Below are 19,864 nucleotides of genomic sequence, written 5' to 3'. Positions count from 1 at the left end.
AGCATTTAAGAATGTCTTAAAACCAACACGCTCAACATCTTACAGAATCTAATTATCTAAATGGTCTCATGAAAAACAGCCAGTGACAACAGTTCTTTTAACAGCACATGAATGTTTCTCTGTAGTGTTGGGAACCAAAACCTGACAGCCCCCATCAGACCTGAAAGGGTACCCCTGTTCCCAACATGTTGTATCCACATATAGCAATGGCACATTATCCTAGACAAATCAACTTCGGGTGCGTAAATGCAGCCATACTAAACCAGACAGCTTTTGGGAGTGGTTAGAGGAAGGGCCTGCCGTCAGGACTCCTGGTTTTATTCCCAGATCCTCCGCTGATGTGCTGTGTGCACTAGTGAAAGTCACTTAGATCATATTCTGGACCCCTCACTGGCACAGGTGAGCAGCTACATGCATGAGTGGACACACTTTCGTCAATGGGACTACTAGTGTGAGTCGCTGCACCTCCCAGTGAGCATCGCTTGGCCCATCGCTTCTGTGATTCATTGCACCCCTCTGCACAATGGAAAGAACAATTAAAGCTCATCAAAAACTAGCAATGACATGGGGACAACATTATTCATTGGGAAAGAGACATTTTGGGGGTTGAAATTCAAATTTGTAAAAAAAAAATGTAAAAAAAATTCAGAATTCAAGCAATGCCCATGCGAGCAGTGGTCAGCTTGGGGGCCTTACAGCAGATCCATCTGTGCTATTAGAGAAATCAGTGATGCAACATCCAATTGTAAGGGCACATCCTCACCTCTGGGCCCCCCCCCGTGCTGTCTGAATGAGGGGTTGCAGGGGACTTGGCCTCTTGTACCCCGCTTCACAGTCACTTCCTTGGCCACAATGGCCAGTCCCAGCCAATGTCTTCTCCCATCTCTCTCTCTGGGCTCGGCCCTCTAGCCAAGTCACGCAACAGTTCACTCCCCTTCCGGTATAACAAAGGTTCAACTTAGAGTCTAAATCACATGCCCAAACTAATAGTGCTTCTGTCTCTCTCAGGTGCCATTGATGCCCTCTGCTTCTCAGCCCTGGCAGAGCACCTCATGTCTTGCTTCTTCCCCAGCAGGATTCCCTGGCTGCTTCCCTTCACCAGGGACTCCCGAGCGTAATTGTGGGGATCTCCCAGCTCTTGTCACAGGCCCTAACTCAGGGTTCTCCCACACAGAAGCCTGCTGTGCTCCCTATGGGTCTCTTTCTCCTGCCACAGGCCCTAACTCAGGGCTTCCAAAGGGTGACTCACCCTGACTTCCTCAGGCTCCTCCAGAGGGAGCTCCCCTTGTTACTCCCTCCAGGGTCTCCCCCTCTACTGACTTGCCAGCTCTGATTAAGTAGCACTCACCCTGCTGCCCCACCACAGCTGGGGGTCAGTCTTTCATTTTCTTATTTTTTTTTTAATACCAAAATCCTGTTTATTTGGTTAATTTGCATGTCTGGAGCCTGTTAATGCCACCGGAATGGATGTGAAATAAACTTGGGGGGCCTCTTGGGGCCCCCACCACAGTGCTGAGATGTGTGTATCTGGGGGGCTGCCCCCCAAACTCCCCTATTCCGGGATATCTATGACAAGCTCATCATCCCCGTTCAGGGGGTCTTCACCACTCCCGTCCCCCGCATCACTGAACATTTGCTGAGGCACGGTGCTGAGAATGGTGGGGGGCGGGAGCTTGGAGGAAAGGGAGGCCAGGGAGCCCCCCTGGGGCGAAGAGAAGAGGAGACCCCCCACCACTGAGCAGTCGGGATGGGTGGCCGGTGTCAGGGACATCTTTAGCTTGCGGGTGCCTTTGGCCCGTCACTCGGGGCGGGCACTCGGGGGGCACAGGGCTCTGGCGCCAGGTACTCAGAGGGGAATGGGCTGTGGGGGTGGGGGAGGCCAGCGAGCTTGGGTATGGGGAGGGCGCCCCCGAGCCCTGCAGGGGGAAGCCCGAGGTCACCTGGAGAGAGAGGCCAGAGGACGATGGGGACGAGGCTCCGCCAAGCTGGGGGCTCCGCTTCCCCTTCAGTGGCTGTGGCTCTGCCCCTTTGGCCCATCCCCATCACTGTTCTTTGAGGAGGCTGTGGCCTCCGAGTCGGATGATTCCTCGTCCACGTGCTCGTGCTGCAGCAGCCGGTCCAGCAGGACGCTTTTATCCCGCGAAACCTTCAGCAGCTTCCTCTGGGCCTTGCGACGCTCCTCCTGGAAACACTCCTGCTCGTAGATCAGCAGCTTCAGGCGCCGCTTCAGGGCCCGGTAGCGCCGGCGGCTCCACTAGGCCTCATCACACCCGGCTGGGGTCACTAATTAGCCAGCTCCTCAAGATGGCTGGGGGCTAGCTGCTAAGGCAGGGGCAAGGCTGAGCCCAGCTCTCCTCCAAGGGCTGGCCAGCCGGCCAGCCTGTGCAGCTGATGTTGGGTAATTTAGTTGTTTACATGAGGCACCATGTTGTGTTTGTGTACATGATGTACGTCACCCTTGTTGATCTTGGGGTATGTCTACACTGCACCTGGGATCTGACTGTTGACATGCCCGAGCTGGCTTTCATGGAGCTAGCTCTGATCCCAGAGTCGTTGAGTTGAGCCCTGAAGGGGAAAAAAAACAACAAAAAAGAGGGTTCCTGGCAGGTTTGAACATCCCCTGCTAAAGCATGTGAACTGCCACGGCTTCACTGCTCTGGACTGTGAGCTACCAGGATGAAAGCTAGTGCAGGTGTGTCTCCTTGTGCTGTAATCACACCCTGTGATTGCAGTATAGACATACTCTCAGGCAGTGGTGCACCAAAATGCACACAGGTAATCCTGCTGCAGAAACCTCAGTTCAGTTCTCACTGCCCTCCTACCTAGGAACAGCCCCTCTCTCTCTCCTTTCACCTCTTGGTCTCCAATCACCTGGTCTGTCCCCATTTGATCCTGGAGCATTTTAGAACACTCTATTCCCCTCTCCTCCTCCAGGCCCTAGGCTTTTTCTACCTGAGGTGCCTCTAGTCCAAACCATCTGTCATAACACAGTTTGTGTCCTAACAATACCCTCCTCAGCACGAAGTGGGAAGCCTAATTAACGTATGTGAAGCATTTTCAAGTCCCTGGGGAGAAGGTAAACATTAGGATCTGTCTGGGGATCCTTTTCTTGATTTTAGCACTTTAGACAAAGGGATGTGGTGGGGTTTATACAAGTGTGCAATTTTGCGAGAATATATGGTAATGGCAGCTATGGAAGAAATGTAAAGTAACAGAACCCGTAAGGATCTATGGGAGACGCACACACACAGATCTGATTGGTGGGTATTAAAAGTTCACGGCAGACCTAATAGAAATCTGTCAACTCCCTGCTAATCCTTCTTGACAGAAACCTTATAAGAAGTTTAATGTGTTAAATAGCTCTAGAGACTAATCAGTGTGAAAGCCAAAGGGGATGGGGAGTTTGGAATAAGGGTTATATTTTCCTTCTTCATTTAACTGAGTTACTCTGCAGAGTCACAGGGGAAAAGATAATTTGGCTTGTAAATTGCTTTTCTCATATAAAACCAGATTACATGTTTCAATGTCCACAGGCTTGCAGTCCTTATTTCCCTGGACTCTAGTGAGTTGTGGCACAACCCCCATTCCCCCACCCCAAATATGCATTTGATCTCCTCCACTGCATGCATCTGATGAATATGCATTGGACACCCTGCTCCCTGCAGTACAATAGTGGGTCTGTCTGCCTGAAGGTGGAGTGGAATGCATGGGGGGGACCAGACTAACACACCTGTGCTCACCTGAGCCCAGTCAAGAATGTGAATAATTTACATTTTCAAGTAGTCGGAAACCCACTAGCAATGAGAGAAGCTGGATAACCTAGCCCTGATGAGGAATTTTTTTCATACTCTGTAAATCATTTTGGTGTGGGCAGTTCTATCAGCTAATCATCCCAGACTTCTAGATTTAGCTCGTGTTATGCAGGTGGTCTCTAGAAGACCATAATCTTCCCTTTTGGCCTTAAAAGCCATGACCTCTAAGGCCAAGCAGGACCATTATGATAATCTAGTCTCACTTCCTGCATAACACAGACCGAAGAACCTCATCAAGTCCCCTTATGTGCAGTTGAACTACAGCATATCTGTTAGGAAGACATCCAATCTTGATTTAAAGATTCCACATGGAGAATCCACCATGTTCCATCAGTTAACTACCCTCACTGTTACAAATTTCAAGCTTGAACTTGGCTGACTTCTGTTTCCAGGCATCGGATCATGTTGTGCCAGAGACGGACCTGAACCAAAACCCCATATCCAACACTGCTGAACTTTGGAGGAGTCTAGATCGCGACCCCAACTTTGTGGCGTAGCCCCCTTTCTACTAATTATTGGGCATCAGGCAGAATGCACCATATTATTTGCTTTTTGGCAGAACAACCAGAGTGTATTTCAAAAGTGCCTTTAACTATGTTGGGTGCCAAAGCACTTCACAGACTGTATAGAAGTTTTTATATCTTGCCCATCTTCATGGTCTCTCTGTCTTGTGGTACAGGGATCATTCTGCCCACCACTGAAATGCAGCCACCTCTGGGGTAACATGTGACATCCATTCTTCATCTGCAACACTACACGAAAGTTCCCAGGTGAAGCAAGAGCTGCAATAGAAACAGAGGGAATTTTGGGGAGAGAGAATGTAAATGCCTGGGCTACAATTTGTCCAGCACGTCTCAGCCAACACAGAGAAATGTAATGACATCAAGGATATAGATGCCTAATCTTCAGACTCCCTCTTCAGCAGCAGAGAAACATCAGATTGGGGAAGTGGGTTCAGTGCTGACTGAGTGACAAGCCGGAGCTACTCAACCACCAACACCACTGGGTTTTCCTTTATAGTCCTCCATGTAAATACTGACCAAACTGTAACCTACATCAGGCCCAGTTCTCCACATCTCATTCAGATCCCAGAGCGTTTGGGGCTACTTGTCTAAGTGTCCAAGGAAGGCTTGCACAACTGGGTCCTTACTTTTTAAGCTCAATGAGATAACAGCCCAGGACAGTTCGGCTAGAGAGAAGCACAATCCCTTAAATGTAGACAACATAGTACACAATGGGTCATAACCAGAGAAAATGAACCATTTGCATTGGGGTAGGATAAATCATTTACAGTTGGATTGGACAGAGCACTTCAGATCACATGCTGTGGGGAACAGTCTTGCTCTGATTGGAGGAAGGTACGCTGAACAACCCAACAGGCCTTTTTCCAGCTCTGATTCCTTTCATTTGATGATGGCAATGCACCATGATGGGGCAGGACACTGGACTGGAAATCAGGAAACGTGGGCTCTACTCCCAGTTCTGCCACTGACCAGCTGTGTGACCTCAGGCAAGTTGATTGTCTAGGCATGCCTACCTTGGTTTGGGGGGGATGAACTAGATGACCTCTTGAGATCCCTTCCACCCCTACATTTCTATGATTTCTCTGCCTCTGTTTCTCCTCCCAATCTTTGTCTATTTTGATTGTACTCTTCAGCATAGGTATGGTCTCTCACGAGGTGTTTGTACAGCCCCTAGCACATGGGGCCCTTTTCTTCCTTAGCATTATCATATAAACAGCAGCAGCAGCTCGTGGAAAGGTCAGTACCTTTGCTAATGACCACTTGAAGTCATCTGTTAAAGGCAATCACCAGTCACTCCTCAAGTCTGATTTCCAGGGAACATCAGCAAGGAGCAAAGTGGTGGAAGTGCTCTTTTCTGGAAAGAGTTAGAATATATTGCTCTGTCACATACTTGCTAGTGTAACCAATGCCATCTCAAACAGGGCTGTACTTCTTTCACCCGTTAGCAGACTAAGAGGCCAAGGCTTGTAGGCTTGACTACTCCATCCTGACAATTACAGTCACCTTGGAAGCAGTGCACATTTAGTTGGAGTGTAATATTTATTAGTTGCACAGAGCCAAGAGGCCTATCAGTAAGCATCTTATAAACAGTCTGAGATTTTCAAGGAGGCTAAACCTATTAGGCTTCCAACTCTCACCAAAAGCCAAGGAGAGTTGGGTGCCTGATTCCCTTTGAAAAAAGTCACAGGGGTATTACATAAGGACCAGGTTGGAAAAGGCCCTTTCAATTCTGTGCACACAAAGATCCTGTCCCCTTATGCATCCTGCCCAACTGACATCCCTCAGTTAAGCTCAGAGACTGCTCCCTCCACACACACAGACTTGGAGGGTGATGGGACCATGAATCCACCCCGCCCCCCCATATTCAGAGGAATTAAGTGGTGGGCTAGGCCTCGAGCTGCCCTCAACACAGCATGTTGGTGAATTTCACCCTCACTGTTTTAATCTTGATTTGTGGTGTGTTGTTTTCTTAGCCTCAATCACTCCCCGAAGAAGCAGTTCGGCCTTCAGAAGAGATTCGGAGGAAGAAGTGGAGATGTATTTTGTTGCTGGTGAATAAGTGTGGCCAGTCCGAGGAAGGCAGCTTAGTCTCTACAATGGGTAGCCCTGCCCCTGCCTACTCATGGCCCCACATTGGGCTTGCTGGGCAGAGATTAAAAACAACCTCCCCCACAGCCATCTCAGCAGGCTGCAGAGAGCTCCAGGCATGAAGTTGCCCTGCAAAATCTGATCCTTGCAAAGATGGGAGAAGATAAAAACAGTTGAGTCACTCTGGCAACAGGCCGTTCTTCTTACCTGTCCCCAGACAACGATTTCCCCCACTCCGTGACACATCTCTATAAACACAGCACATGCCCTCCACCCACACTTCTGCCCGTCCCGTTAGCTACACATTCAAACCAAGCTGGCCCTACCCCACCCTGCCTGTGCCCACACACATAGCGTATCCCACATGCACACCCTTGTGCTCAGCCCACAGATCCCCCCAGCCACTTCCACGTCCTCACATTGTACCCATAGGCACTCATCTTGCACACACAAGCATCCTGCACACACTTACTGTGACAAGCTTTACTCAGAATTTCCTCTAGTCATTCATCACCTGTCCTGCCCCCACATCCTCCAGCAACCCCTCCATCTCCTCCAGCCCCCACTCCCATTTTCCCCTGGCACCTCCTCCATCCCCTCCTGCTCCCACGTTTCCCAGACTCAGTTTTCTGCCTTGTCCAACGCTCTCCAGGCTGCAAGCAGTGCCAATTGACACCAGTTACACACCATTACAGGTGAAACAACAATCGCAGAACCTGGAATAAAGAGGCTGTAACTCACCAGGCAGCATTTTATACCCTAGCTTTCCTCAATGAAGAGACGTGCAAAGTTACACGGAAGATTCTGTTTAAAGACCAACAACTGAGAGGTCTTCTCCCTGGCGACTTGTAAACACACACCGGAGCATTGTGAAAACCAGCCTCAACTCAGATGGTCACTCCTCTGCATCTTACTAGTTGGCTTGTGTTTCTTAACATTTGGCATGCCTTTCTTTGCAACTTATACGTTTCAAGTTTATTTTTTCCATGGACTTGCCAGAGCCCATCACCTGTTTATAAAGGATACTACTCCTTGATGGAAACATACTGTGTAATTTAAGCGAGGCTGGTGATCAATCCCACAGAATTGAATGGAGAATTATCTTTCTGCTGTAAAATTCTAAAGGAAAGTTCAAACCAGCTGTACAGGAAGGACCTCATTCTCTGTTCAGTTCCAGAGACGTTGAGTCATTTCTGAAGAACTCTCTTGATTTCAATGTTACTAAACTCAGTAGGACTCATCCTTAAGGGGAAAAATTTCCACCCCAAAAGGCACTGAATAGGTTAGTGGAATAGCACACATTGCGTGTATTAATTATTGAAGAATATTGATCACTTTTTCAAATATTGGGCCAAATCCTCAGCTAGTGTAAATGAGTATGAACAGCTGCCATTACCCTACTACCTGAGCACTTACTAACCATTAGTGTACCTCTCCTTACAAAATCCCACTGAGGTAAGGCAAGTGACATTAGCCCCATTTTACAGATGGGGAAACCAAGGCATGGAAGAGGTAGGTGATTGGCTGTGGTCACACAGGAAGTCTGTAGCACAGCAAGGACCTGAACCGGGTCTCCTGAATCCCAAGCTAGCCTCTTCAGCACAGGATCCTCAATGAAGCTATGCTGACTCACATTAACAAAGGAGCTGGTCCTACAACATCTGTGCTCTTGAGGCTACAGTTACAAAGCATTGCCCTTGTTTTATGTTGTGAATGCTGATGCACATTGCATTAGCCTCTTCAGTACTGCTTTACTCATGCGATCACATGTGGAGCTTTGGTACCAGCAAATTTGCCATTGGTACCAGTCCACTTCCAATCCAGCCTAGGGCGATAGTGGCTGAAGAGTGTCGCCATCTGATAGTTATTCTGTGGCCTCCTGAATGCAAAATGAGTTTAGGACCTTAGTCTTTGTCCTTTTAGACGCCTGTCTGCTGGCACTGGCCCTACTCCTCACCAGCACTGGGTGCCTCAGCAAGGAGATCAAGGACTGAGTGATGTTTTAGCTCCCCAATTTTCGCTGTCCCATGTCAGGGGCCAGGCCCACTTGTGGAGGCCGGAGCAGAAGAAGCCAGCAGGGCTAGTGTTTGGGAAGTGAACGAGAAATGGTTTTCTGCTACCTGACATTTGAAGGAAACATGATTATTGGGGGCTCCAGTCTTGCTGCAGGTACCAGTGAGAGGAACCAGATTGGCAGCAAATAGGAGATTGCTTCTGTGAAAAGGAAGCCATACTACAGCACAGTAAATACACTTTCCTCTACCCTGGGTATGCTATGCTCAGCCTGCTCCATTCTTACTGAAGCATAGCAGCAGCGAGCATACTGGCACATCTCCTGCTGTAATCCCCTGTAGAAAGAGCCCTCAAACCAACGTCAGGTACTCCCCAAATTCCCTCTGCATGAAGAGCATTTAACAACAGTGATTGGGCTGATGAATTGGGAAGCACCCTAAAGGACAATCCGATAGGGTTTCAAAACCAATCTCTTTTAATGCCTTTTTTACTTAGTCATTCCCCAGTTCTTGTCATCTTACACTCAGCCTCCATTGAGCAGTTCCCAGGTAACCAGATCCCTTCCTGTACACAATGTGCCTACTATACGCAAAGTGATGTTATCAAGCCAGGCTCAGCCTAGTGCATATGGTCAGATAGTGGCTAAGCTAGGGTGGCCCTGGGTTGATGGAGCGAAACAGGACTCTTCATCCCCAATCTAAATACACAGTGGGCTTTGTGAGGTCTGTTGGGATCAAAACATATTTATAAAGACTCATTAGTACATAATTGGGTAGTGTTTTACTTGCTGACTTCAGAATTCTTTATATAGTCACCTTACGTATCTGTCTGTCCAGCCTTTCATTCCAGATAAATGAGACACTGCGGTAAATATTTGGTAGCTCCTTGAGTGTTATGGGCCTGAGGTGAGATGGACAGTGCGGTAGCTGATATTCCGAGAGAGAAAGAAAAATAATCAAAGAAACAGATGTTAAACTGCAGGAATTATTAATTAAGGGATAATTCCATTTTCTTTACTAAGCTTGTTTGCACTTAAAAGCTTTCAGGAGCAAGCAACTAGCATCTGCTTGACGGGACTTTTATGACTGAGGAGGAAAAAGATGCAATAAACCACAATGCACCAAAAGATATTATTTAAGAGAATTACTGAAACTCAGACCTACGAATTGCATCATTCTTGTCTAATGGACAAGGGATGTGATGGCCCAGATGCCAAAAAGAGTTCTGACTCTCAAGGGCTAGTCTGCCAAACAGGCTTGTTATGTTCTTTGTCCTACATGGGAATAGCACAGTCCCTACCCAGAGACATGGGATGCCTGGAGACCTGAGACCTGACTGGGCATTCCTGGAATGGACCAAGAAGGGGAGAGATACAGGTGCAGTTGCCATGAAACTGTGACAGCTCTGTGCCTTATTTACTGCACGCCACCCAACCCCTGCACTGAACACAGAATTATTTGTTTCCTCCTGGATGTTTCTCTGGTGCTCTGACCACAGTATCTGAGTGCTTCACAAACATTAATTTTGCTTTACACACCCCTCTGTGATGAGGGGGCATCAGCCCCACTGCACAGATGGGAAACTGAGGCACATGGAGATTAAAGCAAAGATTGTCAAGCGTGCCAGTTAATTTAGACATGCCTGGCCTGATGTTTTCAGAGAAATTAGCAATTTTGTGCCACTTTATATGTTCAAAGTACAACTCTAGGCAACTTCAGTTGCAGCTGTGAGTGCTCAGAACTTTGACAAACCTGTCCTCAGGTGTTTAATGTTGGGAACCCAGAAAAAAAGGAGCACGTAATCAGTGACAACCTGTGAAAAGTTTGTTGTAAATGACTTGCCAGCATCACACAGTAACTCTGTGGCAGAGGCAGCGATAGAATCCAGTTCTCCAGGGCAGCATTCAACTGCCTTAACCATGAGATTGTCCTTTTTCTTCCTACAATCCCCTGCCTCATTGATGACACAACTTCCCAGTTCTGCAACAAATAAAGAAGGGGTCCTGCAGACAACAGCATCCTTCCATCCTGCACACTGAATGAGGCAGGGTCCGATGAAAAAAATATTCTGTGACTATCATAATGTATATGCACAAGGGGGCCAAGTTAAGGTTAAATGGACAACCTTAATTCTGGCATTTCCTAACTTTTGAATATGTGACTTTACATCCAAAAACTATATTAAACAAATATTAAGTCTGCAATATCCTGTTTTAAAAAACAGAGTAACTGGTAGCAGTAGCAGGCTGTTATCCTTTATGTGGACCAGTGACTAGAGGAGGGCTGAGACATTTTGCTAGTGGGTTTCACAGCTCTATTTTGGCTCTAGCATGTCTCTGTCCCTGTGTGCTCCCATCTGTCCACTCCAGTTCCTGCTGCTCTCCCTATTTAACCTCCTCATCCCCTGGCCCTTGTGCCCTCTCTCCCACTGCCCCCCACCCGCTCATTTTCACCCTTCTGTACTGCAACGGGGTTGCTCTCTCCTGGCTCCTTGGTACCAGCAGGGGGAGCACTAAATGCACAGGACACACTCTCCGTGCTATCAGTTCCAGTGCCCAGCACTGCAGCAGCCAGAAGTAGCAACAGCAGAGAAGTCCTGCTCTGCCCTGCAGCCTCAGGAGGGAGCCTGCTCAGTAGCTCAGTGGGGACAGTACATGCAGTCTGGTCAGCTCTAGGAGCTGTGAGGTGATGGAGCATGCTCAGTGCAGAAGGAATCTTCAGCAGTTATAGGTGGCGTTCTCTAACACGTCTCCGCTGATCATGTGCACACTGAGATGTTTCAGAGGCTTAAAACTTGGCTAAATTTTCCAGCGGTGGCAAAAGGCACATCCCTGACACCACAGTGACCGTGACACATTCCAACTCCCCACTCCAAAGCAAGGGGGCGCTAGAGCTTCTCAATGGAACGGAATTTTTCAATATGGGCAAAATATGTATTTCCCCCTTAATCTTAGTCTCGGAAACAGCTGAATTGTTTGATCTGACACTTAAAAACAAAATTCACCCTGAGGCAGACACCCAGCGTGGGATATTTTAGACCAAATGGTTAAAGTTTGGTAAAGTTATAAACCCCTGAAACCAGGGTCTTATGACAGACAGCATCTGGCAACTGTAATAGGCGGTGCTGCCCGCTCCCCCTAGAAATGTTGTTGCTCTTTTCCCTGCTTTTGGTATCGCCCACATTAGTCTGCAGCTGTGCAGCGCATTCCTAAACTGGATTCCAGCTCCCTGCCTTGGGCTCAGTGGTGGTGGCAAAAGACATCTGGGTCCCCCACATGTGTATGGGCAGCATCTTGTGATGCAGTGGCTCCCGTCACAGCTGTGACCTAACACAAATCATGCCTCCTATGCACAGGCCCCTTATTCTTGATTTTCCCACCCGTGATCTGTTCCCCATGAGCTGTGGGTGTTGGGCAGCCCTGCTGATGGTTGTCACGAATGCCTGGGCTCCAGGGTGCATTGGTGGGCACTGCTCAGTGTTAGGGTACTGCTGTTCACACTGCTCCATGCCCGGCCACGTCACCCTCTCAGGGTGGGAGTGATTGTCAGTCATTACAGACACGGGTAGCAGCAGTTACTATTTACATGCACTTTCTGGTTTCCATTTCACAGGGACCTGGGGTCTCTCCTGCTGGCCAATGCCTACTGTGGTGGGGAAGGCCACGGCTCCTCCTATACCCTCCTCTCCCCACCCTCTATGCCTGCTTTCTGCCGCACTGCTCCTGGCCGGTAACATCTCGGTCACATCCGGGCACTCGCCCACGCCTGTCCTTCCAGCCGGCCTTTGCATGGCAACCCAAGGGAGGCTGCAGTCTGTCCCTCTCACATTCACGTCAGTCAGGAGCAGAGCTATTGAAGCTAATGGAGTCACAGCAGTGTAAAACCAGAGGAGGAACAGCAGGCCATTGCTCTCTCCCTGAGAAGCTGCTACCTGTGACTGCACATAACATGCCTTTGGAGTAACTCCAGTCACAGTGTGGATATTCGCCACTCCGAGTACAGAATTCGCCTCATCAAGTGCCCCTGTGAAAAGAATCCCTCTTGCTTTCACGGGCAGGTCACCAAAGGAGAAATCTGAGCCCATCTTCATAAGCAGCAGCCTAGAGGGACCAAAGGTATCTGGAATCCGGGTTCTTTGCTATAAGGCCCATCGGTGTTTGATCAGTTGGATACACTCATCTTCTGTCTGTGACCTTATACACGTCAGCCTGGAAACCACCGACTGTAGGAGGTCTGAGGTCACCTCTAGGTGATCAGTGCTGAGAGAAGAGCAGCACTCAGTGGGACTGCTTGTCAGCTAGCCTCAGCCATTGCAGATCTATTGACAAGATCACTCAGCCCATTTACACCAGGTGAGAATCTGGCCCTTTGTCTGCATTTCCATTGCACATTTTCCTTGCCACAGGTTTATATAAAACTTTGCAGTGAACTTTCCCTCCTGCTGAAACGGTGCATAGAAAGCCAGACCCTCAACAGATGGAACTCCACAAAAGCAACGGAGTTGTGCCATTTTCACCACCAGAGGATCTGGCTCCTAGTGTCACTTTTGCACCTGAAGAGTTTGCAAAGCTATTGATTCAATCCCTTGCACTTGATACAAAAGGGTTTTAAGGCAGTAGAGGGTTTTCTAGCATTGGATGGTGCTTTGTGCTGGAAAATACACCCAGGAGTTAAAAACTCTGATTTGGTTTAAACATGAAGACACTCGGCAAATGATTAAACTATAAAAGAGATTAAATGGTGATTCATCCACCACCTCCACCCCAAGGGACTGGAAACCAATGGCACCATTGTGCCAGACAAGCAGGATTTGGTAGCCATAGACCCTGAGGAATCTCTACTGGTACCACCTGCATGCGACCGGATTTTACTTTCCTCATGACATTTTGCTTAATGCTTCCCAGTCCACTAACCCAGTCCTCAAATTCTTTAAGAATCTCTTCTGAATCCTGGTCTGGAGACAAGAAATGCACCTGTTTGACCAACAACGTCCATAGACGGAGCCCATGCTCGTATCGGGCTGGTTATGTGACTTACCTGATCCCCCATCGGAGTGGAGAACAGGAGCCCCCCATTGCCACGTGGGAAGTGAGAACATCCCCTTTTTGCCACAGCAAAAACCCTAAGCCCTTCCTGTGGCTCCAGCACCGTCCGCTTCTGTCACTCTTTTGGGCTCGGGAAACTCCTCTCCTCGAACTCTGCCTTCTTGCTGGCTGCTGAAACGGGGCCTCACCGGGGGGTGGGAAGCTGAACAGGAAGCAGTGGGCAGAGCTGGTGCCTGGCTACAGAGTGCATGAGGCTTCAGACCTTTTGTGCCAGTAGGGAGAAGAGCTGCCCCATCGGAGTCCCCCACTTACCTCCCCTCCTCTCCCGAGGGGGAAAGAGGCAGAGCCTTCTGCCTCCAGCTCTCCCTCCCCTCCTGAGGAAAAAGGGAGACCCTATCCCCAGCTTCCCCAGTGGAACAAGAACAAGGGCTGAGATTCCCCCACCCCTCGGGGTGGAGAGGGGCAGGAGACCATCTGAAAGCACAAAGAACATTCCCCTGCACAGCTCCACACACAAATAAACACACTTTCCCACGTCTGGCTCTGAGCTTCCTTCAGGTGCATTGATTCCCTTCCCCTCCGACAACATGCAGCCACCAGAACTGGCAAGCATCTACCTACTGCCTCCTCTCTCCTTTTTGCAGTTTAACCTCTTGGGTCCCTGAACGTGCCACTTAGCAACCACTGCTTTTCGCCACTGCTCAGGTCTATTTAGGGCCACATCCTCAGCTGATCTAAATCAGCATCGTTCTGTTGATTTCAAAGGAGCAATGCTGATTTAAGCCAGCTGAGGATCTGACCCGTAATTTGGAGTGTATTTGTTCTAGACACAGAATTCCTGTCCCCATGGTTACAAGCTTCTGGATAGCACAGCCTTGGACCTTTGCTGCTTAGAAGCTTACGTGCTCCAGCTGACTTCAGCTGACTGTATTTCAGCTTCATTCCATGCTACATCTGGCCAAGCTCCTGTATAAACTCATCACTGGAAGCAAGTTAATTAACATAAGGTCATTCAGAGCTAGCTAGTTCCTTCCTATCAATATCATCTAATCAGTAGCCTCACCTGAAAGGTAATCTCTGCCTTGATCTCCAGTTGGCCATGGAGCAGCCTCTGAAAACACTGGGGGCTTTGTTAATTCAGTGTTCCCACTGAGATGCCAAGGTCACAGCCTGGTCCCTTCCCCTTCAGTGTCCTTGCTTTGGGTAAAACAGGAATGACTTGGTTTCTGTAGGAGACTCCCAGAGAAACCCCCCGTTTCTTTCCTTTTCAATGTGGCAGCAGGCTGTAGTTTGTCCGACGCAGAGAAGGAAACAAGCCACTAAATGGGTAGGGGGCAGGATAAGCAGAAATGCAATTGAAAGTGTTAGGTTAGCACCACAAAAGGGCCCATCACATGGAGAGGTTGCCCTGTGAACTGGACAACTCAGGAGATCAGTAATGGTGGCTATAGTGAAGTTTTAACCCGACACGTGGCTGATAGCGACAGGGGCTGAAAGTTGTCAGTCATGTGCTGACTGCTGGCTCCTCTAGGTCAGATGACATGATGGGCTTCAGTTCATTGCTTAGGAGACAAGGGTCACCATTGCAGATGGTGCTCCTTGGCCACTTAGGATATGTCTACACAGCACTTAAACACCTGCAGCTGGCCCGGGTCAACTGACTCAGGCTTGGGGGTGGGAGGGAGCTAAAAATTGCTGCATAGACATTTGGGCTCCAGCCCAAGTCTGAGCTCTGGGACCCCGCAGTGGGGGAGGGTCCCCAAGCCCAAACATCTACACAGAAATTTGTAGCCCCATAAACCCAAGTCAGCCAACCCAGGCAAGCTGTGCCACAGGTCTTTTATTGCACTGTAGATATACCCTTGTAACCTTTCTGCCCGTCAGAGTTGGCAGCAACAAGGGCCAGGTTCAATATCTAGGGGATCCATTCCAATAACACAATGCAAACCGGCTCCAGCCCCCACCCAGTGACCTGGGACAAATATATACCACCCCTGCTGGGCGCCTCCAAGAGGCAATACTTCCCCTCTCGCAAGCACAGAGTCTGAGTGTGGCAAAAAGCCTTTTAATAACAGAGAGAAACAATGTGGCATTATGTTGGGGAAACACCACCAACAGGATTCATAACACAACCCATGAGCAAAAAAACCCACCCCAAGCAAATTGGGGCATGCCCTTTCCCTTTGGTTCTTGAGTCCAGCAACCCCAAATCACCCAAAGTCCCAAAAGTCCAATGACCCAAAAGTCTCTGTCCCTGGTCAGGGCAGCCCCAAAGTTCGAAAGTTTATCTGCAGAGCTTTACCTCCCAACCTGGGTGGAGATGGGGGCGGGGGTAAGAGGCACCTTACATGATCTGAAGCTGACCGCCCCACAGCTCCATAGGGCTCTGCTCTGCTCTGCCAGCCACCCCACGAACTGCTTCGCTCAGCTTCACTCTGCGGCCCACAAGCAGCTCCCGCCATCCCATAAACTGCTCCGCATCCCACCAGCAGCTTCCGCCGTCCTGTGAACTGCTCCACAATATATCTTCAGGCTCCCCCACTACTTAACACAACGCTCAGTGATTTCAGCTCTTAGTCAGGTCAGCTCTTTGGTGAATTCAGCTTATAGTAGGGGAGCCTCAGTGCTAGTGCACTGTTAGCCCAAAGTGAGCTCAGCAGCCTGTAACTAGACTTCTAATGAAATCAAAATTAGCTCTGATTTTCCACAGTGGAGAGAGGAGGAAGTGCAATTAGCATGTAAGGCCCTCACCAAGTGGCCCATACCACACAGTATTAATACTTGTCCCCAACCTCTCTCAATTCACACAGTTTTGGAACCCATGACCCTTGCCTAGCGAGTGCTACTTAGTTGATGGTGAGTCCCTCCATCATAACAAAAGGCCAAGTACAGTTCCAAGCACAGTTCCCATAATCAGGGTAATAACAATTTATTCTTCCTGCCCCAATAACAGAGACACTGGGGATCCCACAGCAGCCAAAGTGACCACTTGGGCAGCTATGGCCTCATTCTAGGCAGGGTGGGTGTGCCTATGCAAATGAGATCAGTCCCTGAAGTTCTTTTCCACAACTTGCCACACCTCACCACCAGATGTCAGGGCGGAGCTCATCCTGACACTGCTTACACCCTTATGAACTGCCACAAGTCATGTGCTGAAGAATTAAGACACATTCATGGGAAGACATGAGGAAACAGCTTGTGCTACTGACTGGTTAAAAAGTTACCGCATATGTGTGTGATACCCCAAGAAACTGCTAGCTTTGCTGAAATCAATGGAACAACACTAATTTACACCAGCTCAGAATCTGGCCCTTTGAGTTGTTCTGCCAACACTTTATAGCTTAGTAGAGGGGGTTGAAAATGCCAACTATTTCTCCCACAAGAAATTTTGGGAACTTTTCATTTTTTTAAAATGAAAATTTCAGCAAGCGTGTTCAGTTTTTTCAATATAATCTGAAACCAGAAAAATTTGATAAAAAATCATTTCAGTACAATTGTTTGGTTTTTGAAAAACCAAAACCAGCTTTTTTAATGCAAAAAACTGACCTGAAAAGTGAAAAATTTCACTAAAAGCTGGAAAAAGTACTGGAAAAAAACAAACCAACCATGCAATGTTTGATATCTTGTTTTTAGAGAAAAGGCTGGAAGGTTATTTTTTACCAAAATGTAAACATTGTCATTAAAATATTTTTTAATGAGAAAAACAGTGGGATGAAAAAATTCAAGGAGCTCAAGTAGCCACTCTAACAACAAAGACACATCAAACTCCCAGGCCAGCATTCTGCAGCAAGCCCAGGAGGGAATTTCCTGAGCTAAGAAATGCATAAATGACCACTAAAGGGCATTAAAAGCATGGCTGGCCAGCTGCTAAGCCATGACTCCTGTGCGGCAATAGGTTCAGGCTTGATGGTTTTCAAGGAGAACTGGAGTCCCAAAAAAGACGCCCCACTCGCACAGAGCCACATAGGCTATGTAGCCGTCCAGCCCTGTCCTGTCGCCTGGAGGTGGAGCCTGAGAGCCAGCCACAGACATAGGGCCAATGGGCTGCCGTGGCCCACAACTTACAGGCCTGACTCCTGGCTCTGAAATAGAGACACATTTGAGGAGCGTGCCTGCATCGAGGCCAAAACCCATCCCAAGCGGGACATCAGAGAGCAGGGGGGTGGAGATTGGTGCTCCCCCAATCCCATCACCCTGCCACAAGGGGACAAGGGTCAAAGTAGAGAGGTAGCCAGTGAAAAAGCCCTATCAGATGACCACCCTAAGCTGCTTCAAGCCCCCGCATCAGGTGATCTGTTGCTTAGTTATGGCCCACCTGAGCATTTGGGGTTGAGTCCATGTACACAGAATGAAGGGGATCGTGTCCTCCTCTGGGTCAGAGGATCAGGATTTGCCTAACATGTGCATTGCATGGTACAGCTGAACCTGCCCTGTTGAAAGCAGAGGGCTCTAGTCTCCCGGAAACGTCAGGAAAGAGGGCTATGCCATGGGGATAGGAAAGACAGCTAGAAGAATCCTGGCTAAGATTTTCCAAAGAAACCTGTGATTTGGGATGCCCAATTTGAGATACCATCCCGGGGTCTGGTTTTCAGAAGGCGTTGAGCACCTGCCCTCTGACACTCAGACCCCTTTAATGTTGCTCAAGTTGGACACCCAAAAATATAGGCCCCTCTTAAACCCCTGGAGGGGCTCCCCTGGTGGATGTGCAGGGGATTTCCCTGTTTGGACCCAAGTCCCTGGATCCTTCATGCTCAGGTCTTGCTAGGGCTGGGCACAGTCTAAGCATTGTCTGTGACCCTGGACCTCTCCACCCACTCCAGGGAGGAGATCCTCTGTGTAGCACCCCTTTCTGAGAGCTGAGGACAGTCCAACTGTCTAGGCCCTGAAAGTAGCACCAGCTCTCCCAAGCCTGCCTAGGAGCTTTTGCACATTCCCAGAGTTCCACCGAATCTGGTTTATTGTTCCTTTGTTCAGGGGCTAGATGACAGTAATTTCTAAACACAGGAATTTCTAAACACACACATTACTCTTGGACAGCACGAGAGATATGCAAATCTATGGAAATGCAACAAAACCCTCACGTCCTGCCTCAGTTTTCTCACCACTATGAAAGCACTTTGGGAGCTGTGCTATGTCCTTTCAGGATCCCAGGACCCTTCCTTACGCACAGCGTTGCCTGCTTCTAATCTGCTTCCAAAGTGGGATAGTGAGAGTGCCTTCCTTTTATAGAGTTCCAGGCCCTTGTCAGGTGACCACCCTGAGCGGCTTCAAGTCTCTCATCAGGTGATCTGTTGCTTAGCTATGGCCCACCTGAGCAAACTGGTTTCTCTACACTGCATCCAGCTCATTGTTCCAGGGGTTTCCCTTTAAACAGAAGATCATCTAATTTAATGACTCTTGATTGTTGCCCATTGTTAGCTCTCTGCTAGGTGGAAGGATTTATTCTGACACTTCTTGATGTTTTTAGCTCTAGAGGAGGTGACAGAGCCAACGTGAGGGCTCAGAACAGTTTCACAATCAAAAGGGCAGTCACAAAGACTGGGGAACACTATCAAATTAGTCTGGCTTAATTGCATCACTCACCACATCTACACTACCCACTGAATCGGCGGGTAGTGATCGACCTATCGGGGATCGATTTATCATGTCTAGTGTAGACACGATAAATCGATCCCTGATCGCTCGGCTGTCGACTCCGGAACTCCACCAGGGCGAGAGGCGGAAGCGGAGTTGACGGTGGAGCGGCGGCCATCAATCCCGCGCCGCGAGGACGCAAAGTAAGTGATTATAAGTCGATCTAAGATACGTCGATTTCAGCTACACTAGTCTCGTAGCTGAAGTTCCTTATCTTAGATCGATCCCCCCCCTAGTATAGACCAGGTTGTGGAAAATTTCACACCCTGTGCAACATAGTTAAGCCGACCTAAGCCCTGGTGTAGACAACATTAGGTTGACAGAAGAATTCTTCCTTTGGGAGGTGGATTAACTACACTGATGGGAGAACCCCTTCTGTCACTGTAGGTAGCGCTTACACTGAATCACTGCAGCGGGGCAGCTGTGCGTCTGTGTAGACAAGTCCTCACTGTCTACACTACAGCTGTGCTGCTGCAGCATTTCTAGTGACACCATAGGGGTGGGATCCACAAAGGGACTTAGGCGTTGAGATGCTGAGCTTCACAGTGCCTAACTTTTAGGTGCCTAGAACTTCACAAGAACAACACTGCACCCCACAAAGCTTGAGTTAGGCACCAAGGCTCCCTGTACAATGAATGGGGAGAGAGAGGTGCCTTAGAATTCAATCCACAAAAGCCAGAATGCAAGGTGGGCAACCTGAGAGGTGCCACCAAGAAAGGGGTGTGCTAAGCCCTGCCCCTCCCTCAGAG

General features: G+C 48.8%; 1 protein-coding gene across 1 annotated transcript; it reads right to left on the bottom strand.

The window, feature by feature from the left end:
- Positions 1-1,290: 1,290 nt before the first annotated feature.
- LOC141992685 (INO80 complex subunit E-like) lies at positions 1,291-13,485 on the bottom strand. Its single transcript, XM_074962017.1, is given in 5 exon segments — positions 1,291-1,782; positions 1,785-1,866; positions 1,869-2,026; positions 2,029-2,254; positions 13,474-13,485. Coding segments are annotated over 5 exon segments (708 nt in total). The 3' UTR covers positions 1,291-1,552.
- Between the last annotated feature and the right edge of the window lie 6,379 nt (positions 13,486-19,864).

The sequence above is a fragment of the Natator depressus genome, chromosome 8, assembly GCF_965152275.1.
Source record: "Natator depressus isolate rNatDep1 chromosome 8, rNatDep2.hap1, whole genome shotgun sequence".
NCBI classification, from domain to species: domain Eukaryota; kingdom Metazoa; phylum Chordata; order Testudines; family Cheloniidae; genus Natator; species Natator depressus.
This window is presented reverse-complemented; position numbering and strand designations above follow the sequence as displayed.